We start from the raw sequence: 12163 nt of genomic DNA, 5'->3' as shown, positions 1-12163 counted from the left end.
CCACCTTAGAGGATAACCTCAGAAGAGTATTACCTTTCAATCAGGCTCCTAAGTCAAGTATTACCCTTTTAGGAGCCTGATAAAGAAAGGCAAGTTTTTCTTGTTCTTGTTTAAAATGTGAAAAGTAAAGCTGTAAAATAATGACTTCAAAAAATAATGAAATGAAATCTTGCTACTGAAAAGAAAAATCCTACAATGTACTAAACAAAGTCAGTATTTTGTATGACAACCTATGCGTTTTTGTTTCTTAAATAGGTCTGGTAGCCCCAGGTATGATTTGTGCAGTTTTATAAGGAAATTAGCTGGTAAGTTATACTGAGCATTTCGGAGAATCAGTCATAGCTTTTCTGGAGACTTGGACAGTTGCTTCTTTTCTCATGCAAAACCCTACAGTCTGTATTATGTGCTTTTTTTTCTTTTTTGCTTGCTTGCTTGTTTGCCTGTTTGTGGTCTCTTCTGTAACATGTTTTCTTTATTGGCACACATTTTTCTATACCCTTTTTTTTTAATGTTTGGAAATCTAAAATGTTTTCGTATTGTTTATCTATCAGGGTCATGGGGAAGCGAGAGCCAATATGACTTCAGGCGAGAGGCAGGCTACAGCCTGGGCAGGCGTACAAATTTTGTTCTAGATTTTAATTTTATGACTTGTACATTAAGCCAATCTACTGCAGGGCTTAATGTAGAAGTCATAAAATAAAAATCTATAACAAAATTTGTGCTAAAAATTAGGGTGCCTAAGACTTGCACAGTACTATAGATATTTAAATATTTTAAATTAAATGCTTTTAACTTTGATTAAATTAAATAATTGTCATGTTTATATGTATAGTTACTTCAATTACTTATCTATAACAGTTAGAAGATGATTTTTGTTTTAAAGCATGTATGTCATTTTGACTGAAACATCATTCAGTGTCTAAGCTTACTGGACATATGTCTGACTAACACTATGTACTTTGAAAATAAATTAGCCAGAAGTAAAATATCCTGTAAATAACCAATTTTTACCATTAGCTAGAATTTGACTTGCTGCCTCATCAGTTATGTTAGCTACTGGAATCAATATTAACCTTATCTAGCATATGAAAAGAAAATAACCTAAATACAGTTAAAAAAGCAGCAGTACAACATCAATAACCTGCTGAACCACTATTATTAGTAGTAGTGATATTTTTGCATGGCAAATAATTTCCTTGTAGATATAGTCATGTAGGGGCGGCACGGTGGTGTAGTGGTTAGCGCTGTCGCCTCACAGCAAGAAGGTCCTGGGTTCGAGCCCCAGGGCCGGCGAGGGCCTTTCTGTGTGGAGTTTTGCATGTTCTCCCCGTGTCCGCGTGGGTTTCCTCCGGGTGCTCCGGTTTCCCCCACAGTCCAAAGACATGCAGGTTAGGTTAACTGGTGACTCTAAATTGACCGTAGGTGTGAGTGTGAATGGTTGTCTGTGTCTATGTGTCAGCCCTGTGATGACCTGGCGACTTGTCCAGGGTGTACCCCGCCTTTCGCCCGTAGTCAGCTGGGATAGGCTCCAGCTTGCCTGCAACCCTGTAGAACAGGATAAAGCGGCTAGAGATAATGAGATGAGATGAGATGTAGTCATGTAAAAGGAAAAATAACAGACCCAACTGTCATGACATGCACACTGCTTGTTCTGAGTAATTGACTCATTCATTGAAAGGGGCGTGTTCAAAATAACATCAGTGTAGAGTTTAATTAAAGAATTCATTCATTCTGTGAAAAAAAACAGGTGTCATTAAGGAAGAAGGGAAGCAAATGTTTCACACATTGTTATAAAATATATTTCCTTCCGAATTGCTAAGTAAAATGGGCCGTTCTCAACATCGTTTGGAGGAACAACATAATTTGATTAAAAAGTTGACTGGAGAGGGGAAAACGTACAAAGAACTACAGCAAATTTTAAAATGGTCAGCTAAAATCATCTCAAACATTTTGAAATCGCAACAAAAATCCAACACACGTGGAAGAAAATGAGCAACTACTGTTAAAATGGATCACAGAATAGTCAGAATGGCAAAGATTCAGCCAATCATCACCTCCAGAAAGATCAAAGATGATCTAAAATTACCTGTAAGTACTGTTACAGTCAGATGATGTTTGATAAAACGCCATCAGCAAGAATCACCCGTAAAGCACCATTGCTGAAGAAACGGCATGTGCACAATAGGTTAAAATTTGCCAAAAGAACACATCGATTGGCCCAAAGAGAAATGACGTACACTGTAAAAAATGATTTGTTGTTTTAACTTAAAAAAGTTAGTGCAAGGGTTGCCTTAAGGGCTGCCTTAAAATTTTGAGTTCACTGAAATTAATATAGTAAGTTCACAACAATTTAACTTACTATGTGAATTCCAGTGAACTCAAAATTTTAAGGCAGCCCTTGCACTAACTTTAAGTTAAAACAACAAATATTTTTTTTACAGTGTAACATTCTGTGGACTGATGAGAGTAAAACTGTTCTTTTTGGGTCTAGTGGTCATTGACAGTATGTCAGATGGCCCCCAGGTACTGAATTCAAGCCACAGTACACAAATGACAGTGAAGCATGGTGGCTCAAAAATCATGGTATGGGGATGTTTTTCATACTACAGCGTTGGCCCTATTTATCGTATACCAGGGATCATGGATCAGTTTGAATACATCAAAATACTTGAAGAGATTATGTTGTCGTATGCCGAAGAGGAAATGCCCCTGAAATGTGTGTTTCAACAAGACAACAACCCCAAAACATATGAGTAAGTGAGCAACATCTTGGTTCCAGACAAAAAGGAGTGAGGTAATAGAGTGGCCAGCTTAATGCCCTGACCCCATTGAAAACTTGTGGGATGCAGTGGCAGAACAACTGCACACAAGGCCCCGGAACAAAACACCAATCAGGCCCCCTCCCCTCCCCTCCCACATGGTAAAATTGCAAACAAACAAATTAGAACGCTTGCGGCATATAGGCCTACTCAGGCTATATCTAACAAAAAGCAGTTTTTAAGAACGTAGCCTTTGGACCTAGCCATGGCGAAATTGCAAACAAACAGAAGGCCTGCGGCATATAATCAGGCTATATTAGAACAGAACTTGCTCAAAGTTTTTTTTTAATTATTATTATTTTGTAATTTTTATAGGCCTACATAGCCTGTATTTTCCATTCATTTTTTATTATGTTCCAAATAGACACTAAACAACAACAACAACAAAAATCCAGCAATTATGAATGATACACCCTCATTGTGTAAGTGTGTCTTCAGCTACAAAGCCGACACGGAAACCTGCATTCGTCATTAAAAAGGCATTCGACGCATCTTGCGCTCCGCAAAGTCGTCGACTATTTGAGGGATGCTAAGCGCTCTTGCTTGCTCATTCTCAATTGATAAAATGGCCAATCCACAGAGTCTCTCTTGACCCACTGCGCTCCTGAGATAATTTTTTATAAATTTTAATTTGGAGAAAGAGCGCTCTGCTGTCGCAACGTCTTAATACTGATGCAGGCAAAACATCGGTCCTGGTATTACTGGACCTCAGTGCAGCTTTTGATACTGTTGATCACAACATACTGCTATATCGACTTGAACACTGGGTTGGATTGACTGGTAAAGTTATCAATTGGTTAAATTCATACTTAAAAGATAGAAGCTTCTTTGTTACCCTGGGAAATTGTTCCTCAACGTCAATGTCCTTGACCTGTGGTGTCCCCCAGGGGTCGATTCTTGGACCATTACTTTTCAACCTTTATATGCTCCCACTTGGGCAAATTATCAATAAAAATTCAATTTTGTATCACTGCTATGCAGATGACACCCAAATTTATTTTGCTCTATCACCTAATGATTATGCCCCCCTTGAATGTCTCTACCAGTGTATCGATCAAATCAATAGCTGGATGTCACAAAATTTTCTTCAGCTGAACACAGATAAAACAGAAGTAATTCTATTTGGAAAAAAAGATGAAAGACTCAGGATTACCACTATTCTTGACACAAAAGGGATTAAAACTAAAGAAATGGTTAAAAATCTTGGTGTTTTCATTGACAGCGAGCTAAACTTTGACAGTCACATGAAAGCAATCACTAAAACAGCATTTTATCACCTAAAAAACATTTCCAAACTAAGAGAACTTATGTCAAAAAATGATCTGGAAAAACTAATACATGCCTTCATCTCTAGTAGGGTTGATTACTGCAATGGCCTTTTCACAGGCCTGCCAAAAAAGACCATCAAACGACTTCAGCTGGTTCAAAATGCAGCGGCTAGGGTTCTCACATGAACAAAAAGAACAGAGCACATTACTCCAATTCTAAGGTCCCTTCACTGGCTTCCAGTAAGCTACAGAATTGACTTTAAAGCATTGCTGCTGGTATACAAATCTCTAAATGGTACAGGGCCCAATTACCTCTCTGATATGTTGCAGCGGCCTAACCCAATCAGATCTACCAGATCGAAACAGAAAAATTTACTATTAAAACCAGTTGTTAAAACAAAGTATGGTGAAGCAGCTTTTAGCTACTATGCAGTACAGCTATGGAACCAACTGCCAGAGGACATTAAAAATGCTCCTGCTGTTGGCAGCTTCAAATCTAGGTTAAAGACCAAGCTGTTTTCAGATGCTTTCTGTTAAATAATTAATATTGTCTTCTTTACGTTTTTTATAATCTTTACTTTCTCTGCATGTTTTAAATTTACTTTAACTTTAACTGTATTCTATTTTATTCTTTATTCTATTCTGCTGGTTTCTTTTTTCTCCTCCTATTTGAACTACTACTTCATTTTATTATTTTATTTCTACTATTGTTTAATTCTTATTATTAGGATGCAGTGCTGCAGCACAGCAACCTATGGGCTCCCCTATGGGCTCCCCTCTCTCAAACAATGCTTAGGTCATGGTATGATGAAATTTTGGCGACGCCAGTCGCCGAAATTTCATAGTCGCCAAAATTTTATCATCCCATCATACAGATGGATGATATGTTAAATATTACGTTATTACTGAAAAACTATTGATTAAAAAAACAAAGACACTGCGAAATGGTCCTATAAACAACTTAACCAATATAAAAGATTACCAGGACTACAAAAATGCAGAAAAATAGGAGCAGAGAGGGGAGGGGCTGCTCTCTCTCTCTCTCAAACAATGCTTAGGTCATGGTATGATGAAATTTTGGTGACGCCAGTCACCAAAGTTTCATCATCCCATCATGCAGATGGATAATATGTTAAATATTAAGTTATTACTGAAAAACTATTGATTAAAAAAACAAAGACACTGCGAAATGGTCCTATAAACAACTTTACCAATATAAAAGATTACCAGGACTACAAAAATGCAGAAAAATAGGCTTTACTTGTCCAAATGCACCTGTTGGTTCAAAAGTTAGTGTATAGAACCTCACAGCACAACATGAAGTTACCTTAAAATATAATACAAATGCCTCAGCTTTCATGTAAGAAAAAAAAACTATTAATACTAGTACTGTGTACAGGCAGTCTCTCCTGAAAACTAAATTAAACAATAATTATAAACTAATAAAATAAATGGCTCAGGCTTCATAGAAGAAAAAAAAAACAATTTGAACAGAACCTCAGTATGATGCTGAAGCTGCCTAAACAATGGAAAATAAAATACCATTTTGGCAAAAATGTTGGCATCCATTAATTTCTTGTATTAAGTAAAAAAAATAATATAAAGTGCACACAGTCCACTGTAAACATCACACACTTTCAGTAACAGAATTTAAACCTACATAAACACTGACTCGCCCATGCAGCGTTGCCAGATACTGTTGACATTTTCCAGCCCAAAATATGTTCAAAACCCGCCAAAATGCACTTAAACTCGCCCAAATGGGCTGGATACCGCCCAATCTGGCAACCCTGCGAACATACTGTGTCTCTTGAACATCTACATCATGTAGCCCGCGAATTAATCAGCCATCTGATTTGACAATACACGTTTGAAAACAGATGACGTCTACAGGAGGACTCTGATTGGACAGTTCTGTGCGCGTGTCCGCCCGTCATATAAAAACCCTGAGTTTAAATTTTTTCGCTCCCGTTCTCTCTGAACTCATCACAGGTAGGTGAAAATGTTTAATTTTCATTGTGACTGAGAAAGAATAAGAAAGAGCGCGCAGTGCCTGCGGAGTTTTATCAGTAAGCTTTTTTAATTTTTAAATTTCGTAGCATTATGCTCCATTGTTTGCTGAATTGTTACAGCAGCGTATGTACAATATAATGCCATCTTTCACAAAAGTGAGATTATTGAAGATAGATATTGTTCTGTCATTATTCCGGAAATGTATTTAATTATTTATGGGCGTGAGTTTATATAAAAGCATAGCTGCGCTAAAAGCTAACGGTGACTGTGCGTTTTCTAAATGAAAACATTGAGCCAAGCCCAAAGCTAACAGCGCTAATTGTGCTGATATGAATACATCTTTAACAAAAGTGAGATTATTGAAGGTAGAGATTAATCTCTGGTTATTTTACGGTTGGTTTGTTTCTATCCATGAACCGAGCTAAAACCTAACGGAGCTGAGGCCGAGCGGCTCGAGCCGGCGCCATTTTAAACCGACAAGCAAACAAGCCTCGATCCATAGATATACATAGAAGACTAGATGCCTCGTCCCCGTTGCCCGTCAATGAAGTCGAACGTCCGCACATGGCGGCCATCTTACCTCAGACAACTGGCTTACCCATTACATTGTGTTGGTAGCGATATGTACTTTTCAGATGACCGTAACTTCCTCAAATTTCAATCGATATTCAAACGGTTTGGTTTGTTATATTAAAAAAAAACCACAAACGGAAGTATGTATTTATGATATTAATGATGAATAATCATTTTATGTTTTAAACAAATACATGCTGAAATTCCTATGCTGTGAGAAGCCTAACACTGCATACTTATGGATAACTGTGGCCTTAGGACAAATAACCATACAATTTATTTCCAATTTTTAGTGAAAATATTTTTACATGTGATAGGGCCGTAGGGGAAGCTAAAGTTAAATAAACAGCTTACTCACTTCTGAAACTTCAGAAATACTTCATCCACCTCAAAAACCTAATGCACTCACATCATAGCATAATAACAAATGCAAACTCACATCATAGCATAATAACAAATGCAAACTCACATCATAGCATAATAACAAATGCAAACTCACATCATAGCATAATAACTAATGCAAACTCACATCATAGCATAATAACTAATGCACTGCCCGAGTAAGTAATAGTATAAAACAGTGACAGCGACTCACGGTAGTTTGTGACAAAAAAAGCATTTAATTAATCTCGTGGTTATACTTCCAAGGATAAAAATATATCTTTACATTTACAAAAAGAACATTCAAAGCTGATTATCATGTCAAAGTCAATATATGTTAGCACAGAAGACTGAAATTTCATTTGACTAGGCTCCAATGTGCAGTTAAAATAAAACTAAACATACTGATATAAACATCTACAATTAAAACACACACAGACACACACATCATCTTGTCATCAAAGTCAGTACTTTGATTTCCTGTAAATCATAATGTGAGTGCTGGGCTGTGCTTGCGTAAGTCTTCATACCCCTTGAAAATTTTTATACTGTATATTTGGCTAATGCCCTTTATACACTGCTTTGTTGTGCTTCTGTCTCATGCTGTTGTTTGAAAAGTAAACATGTTTAACGTGTGTTACGCTGTTGGATTGTTGCTCACACTGAGTCCAAGTAACAGAAGAACATTTCTATTTTTATTGCAGGTTTTCTTTGATTTGTGATCAGAGGTTTGTACGTACTTCACGACTGAGACTGATCATCGCCCTCAAGACTCATCGCACTCAAGTCATCCTCAAGACTCCCGGAGCAGATTTGTTCACACTCACACCATCACATTTTGTATAAAATATATTAGGTTACCGTATTTTCTGGACTATAGAGCGCACCTGTATATAAGCCGCATCCGCTCTATTTTTAAAAAAAAAATTAAAAAAAGATATACAAGCCGCACCGGGCTATAAGCCGCAGATATCTATGTTGAAAAATTAGATATTTACTGCATGTACAGAACGATTTTGTACTGTAAATGTACATGTATGTACCTGAACAGATTCTTTCCGAACAGTGCCTTTTAACACGGCAGCAACTTTGCTGATTAAAACGGAACAGAACCAAGAGAAAATAACCGGTATTTATTTACCTTCATTTCTCCTGTGTTTGAAACCACAAATCACTTTAATCATCTTCGCTGGATTTGAAAATAATTACCAGTTAGTAATTTGTCGTGCGTGTTCTATCTGCTAAAGATCTGCTAATTCTTCTTTGCATTGATTTTTCGTCTATCTTATTTTTGATTCTACTTCCGGTTAGAGCGCCCCTAGCGGTGGAAGAAAAATCCACAGAATAGCCGCACCTTTGTATAAGCCGCATGGTTCAAAACCTAGGAAAAAAGTAGCGGCTTATAGTCCAGAAAATACGGTATCTTAGATAATTTAAGTTAAGTAGTTAAGGTAGGTTAGGGTTTAGGTCACTTAAACTTTGTAAGAAGTTTTTTCTTTTTTTCTTTGTCTTCTGTCCAGCAGGATGCCAAGGAAGGGGAGGAGGTCTGAGGCGGCCAGGCGCCGATGGAGTAAGCTCGACCTGGAGGAGCCGACTCCCTCCACTTTCCCCCTGAAGGTATTTACACAGTAGATAAGCTTCTGTGTCACAACTGTCTGCATGAAAATAGCTGTAGAAATGTCACATCAATCGCTTTCTTTTTAACTGCCAAGTTCTGTATGTCTGCCATGTCTTTGATGTTAATGTTTCATCAGACGGTGTGTCCCCCCCCCGGCCGGAGAGGAGCCTTCCACAGGGTCGAGGACCAGGGAGACCCACCCCCCTGCTCCCGAGCTCCAGTCAGCAACGTATGTTCATATGAGACATTGTCTGAGGTTTAATGTATTTTGTATTACTTTTTAAATTTTTATTGTATTTTGTTTGAACTTGTCTTTGTCTTATGCTTATTATTTTATCTGTCATCAGTTGGTTGGATCTTCACCCCCAGCCAAGCCTTTCTGGAGCACGGGAGATGTCCTTCCCAAAGTTCGGCCATGTGAGTATCCACCTGTTTTATCCCTAAATGATCAATAAATTAATTCATCAATAAGCTTTTTAAACTGGTTTTCTGTACTGTTTTACTCGTATAAACGAGTGATTTCTTGACATTTCCTGGTTTTTCAATTCAATAATACCGTTATCTGCTTTGTCTTTTACTAAACAGGCCGCGGTACCGGGTTCCGCCATCGGGTGCTGAGGTGGCCAACTTCAAAGCTCACAGGACGGAGCCACAAGTTGGTCATCCCGCCGGAGTCTCCTGACAAGAAGGTGTTGTTATTGTCCAGTTTATGAAGAAAGTAATTGATCTTGAGAGGGATTAATGATTTTCATGCTAAAGAAATTTTCTTTGTTGTTGCAGTTCGTTCTGATTGTTGGGGACTCCCACCTGCGGTCCATCGCGGACGGTTTCGCCGTGATGCCAGAGGGTAAGTTCTCGTTTGGCGTCATGTCGACCCCTGGGGCCCACGCTGCTCAGCTGCGGACGGAGGTCCTGCATGCTGATCTTCCTCGGGCCCCTGCTGCGGTCTGTGTTCTTGCCCCCAGCAACAACCTGACGGCGAGCAGGACCATCGAGGAGGCAGCCGTCGACTATGCAAGTTTCCTCACTGCTGTGAGGAGCCGCTGGCCGGAGGTACGTGTTTTTTCATGTCTCGCTTGTCCTGTATTTGTAGTAGTTTGACAACACTAGAGATATGTTTAATCTCAGAGTAATCAATGTATGAGCTTTTAATGTGTAGTTATTGTAATGTGTGATTTTGAATGAAAATGCCGATTGTTAACGAACATGTTTTGTTTTCTACAGGTTTTTGTGCTGGACTCCCCCCCCACCCCGGCCTGCAGGAGGATGACATGTACCAGGTCCTCCTGCGCCAAGAGTACCACCGCGTGACAGCTCGTATGGGTGTGTAAAAATATCATGTCAATAAAACAAGAACAAGAAATTTACTTAATGTCTGTGACATAGCAATGAACATAGTCATAATGCATGTGTGGATGTTGTAATGACATGTTTTTCGTTTTTATATTTTTAGGTGTGAGGTACTTCTCTGTGGCGGAGCACTTCCCCCTTACGCGCTTGGAGCTGTGGAGCAGAGACGGCGTAAGTAGAATGTCTGTGATAGAAAAAGTCTAATTTGTTATAATTTCTCGTGCTGACATGAACCAGTCAACACGAGCTACTTTTTATAGTTGAACTTTGTCTGTAAATGGATTTGTGTTGTCATGTCTGCAGGTTCACCTGAGCGACCGTGAAGGGATGGGCATCCTCACCCAGCTGCTGTGGGCCGTGACGGAGCAGTTCCTCAAGACACCACCACCTCCCCCGGTGTCTCCCACTCCTTCACAGCCACTTGGGAAGGTATCTCCTAAGCTGGTTGTGAAGGGAGAGGTATGTGCTCCTCTGTCTCCTGACCCCTTCCAGTGGAAGGTCGTTGGTCGGAGAAGCAAGGTTAGTAAAGTTTATTATATTGTGTGTTTACATGTGTTTGGGTACATTTTGGTGAACGGGTTCACAGTTGTAATTAAAAAGCATCTATTTAATCAAATGTGATGTGAACTTTCCCAGTCGCAGGTTCCTGGTCAGGCCAGCGTGGCGCAGCAGCAGGTGAGTGACTTTTTTTATTTTTTTTAACAATAAGTTAACTGGTTAATATTTAAAGTTTGTATATTTGACCAGACAAATATTCATGCGGGTTTTTTTTTTTTGTCTTTCACAGGAGGAGTCCTTCCTCCCACTGAACCCAGTGTGGTTCAGTAGCACGATCCTTCGTGCTGTGGAGGAGGTGTCTCCTTCTTGGCTGTCTGGCGTGGAGGACTGCAGGTCTCCTCCAGCGAGCAAGAAGGTAAATTGTCTGATGTCTCTTCTTGGCTGTGTTATAAAGTTTCTCCTTGTTCTACAGTTACTGATGCTATGTTTTATTTGATGGTGCAGGTGGCCTCCCCAGCGGCAGCCAGGCGTCGTAGGACCTCAGAGAGATGCCCCCCCCACCACCAGTCTCCTGTGAACAACGTATGTTACACAACTGACACACACAGTGAATGTTTACAGTTGACACGGTGTCATGGAGACATAACTAAACTGTCTGAATTTTGATGTATTTGTTCTCATCTGTCGACAGCTGGTTGGATCCCCTCCAACCAGGCTGTCACAGAGACTGGAGGACGACGCCCCCTCCAGCCCGGTTCCTCGGTCCAGGACCACGGACGGACCATCCCCCCCGCACCCAAATTTCAGTGACCAACGTATGTTACTCTCTGCCACAACAGACACAATCTCACACAGAACACACATTGTGTTCACTGAGACATGAAGTTTAGCGTGTTTGTTCTCGTGTGTCAACAGCTGATGGAGTCCCCTCCAGTCAGGTTGTCCTGCAGTTTGGGTGATCCGGAGACCCCCTGCTGTTCCCCGGTTGCGAAGGTAAATATTATTCCTATTAAGTAAAGTTCATAATGTCGTTAAAGTCTTCATTTTATCAAATTATTTGTTTTCAGGTGCCCAGGATGAAGACTCCTTCACCGGCTGGACCATCCAAGACCATTAAAGATGTGGCCCATCAGTCTCCTTACCCAGCTAAGGTATTTACTCCACAGTTGACACAGAACGTTTACTGTGAAATCAGCTGTAACTACATTAAACTGGTTCATTTAACATCTGATAGCATTATCTTTCTCTGCACACAACACAAATGTCAGTGAGAAATTGAAATACACTTGGAAAACTTTTCTTGTATCAACTTGGTGCGTTGTTTCCTCATGTCTAAATATTAATTGGAGTTATGACTTATCACAGACATGGACACCATTTCCCTCATCGACTTCCTGGCCCGGGATAATCGACGATGGACTCTCCAGCTCCCCTGCTAAAGAGGTCAGGACATTTACATTCGGGTTTATCGTGGGTTTAATAAAGTGCTTGTGGGGGTGTGTGTGTGTGGTTTATTTCAACTCGAATGCATAAAAAGACCTTTAAGGAAGAAATAATTCAGAGTAGTATAGTCTAAACAGTTTATGGTTCTATTAATTGTTTAAAGATAAACACAAGTAATGGTACAGAGGTTTTCTAAATAT

At 39.6% G+C, this 12163-nt stretch overlaps 1 protein-coding gene across 1 annotated transcript; it reads left to right on the top strand.

The window, feature by feature from the left end:
* Positions 1-8539: 8539 nt before the first annotated feature.
* Positions 8540-10911, top strand: LOC132886277 (uncharacterized). The gene is made up of 10 exons (XM_060920832.1): positions 8540-8671; positions 8809-8901; positions 9020-9089; positions 9258-9361; positions 9453-9725; positions 9897-9911; positions 9953-9995; positions 10126-10193; positions 10326-10697; positions 10810-10911. Exons 1-9 carry the CDS (start codon positions 8579-8581, stop codon positions 10641-10643), a joined length of 1077 nt encoding a protein of 358 aa, XP_060776815.1. The 5' UTR covers positions 8540-8578; the 3' UTR covers positions 10644-10697; positions 10810-10911.
* The last annotated feature ends 1252 nt before the right edge of the window (positions 10912-12163 follow it).

Source organism: Neoarius graeffei, chromosome 5, assembly GCF_027579695.1.
Source record: "Neoarius graeffei isolate fNeoGra1 chromosome 5, fNeoGra1.pri, whole genome shotgun sequence".
In the NCBI taxonomy this organism is placed as follows: domain Eukaryota; kingdom Metazoa; phylum Chordata; class Actinopteri; order Siluriformes; family Ariidae; genus Neoarius; species Neoarius graeffei.
Note: the sequence above shows the minus strand (reverse complement) of the source record. Positions and strands in the feature narration are given on the sequence as shown.

Bases quoted from the DNA above. Each gene is read 5' to 3' on its own strand.
- LOC132886277 (XM_060920832.1), top strand. From the start codon at position 8,579: ATGCCAAGGAAGGGGAGGAGGTCTGAGGCGGCCAGGCGCCGATGGAGT. The intron at 9,362-9,452 runs GTGTTGTTATTG...TTGTTGTTGCAG, and splicing joins CGGAGTCTCCTGACAAGAAG to TTCGTTCTGATTGTTGGGGA. The intron at 9,996-10,125 runs GTGTGTAAAAAT...TTATATTTTTAG, and splicing joins CCGCGTGACAGCTCGTATGG to GTGTGAGGTACTTCTCTGTG.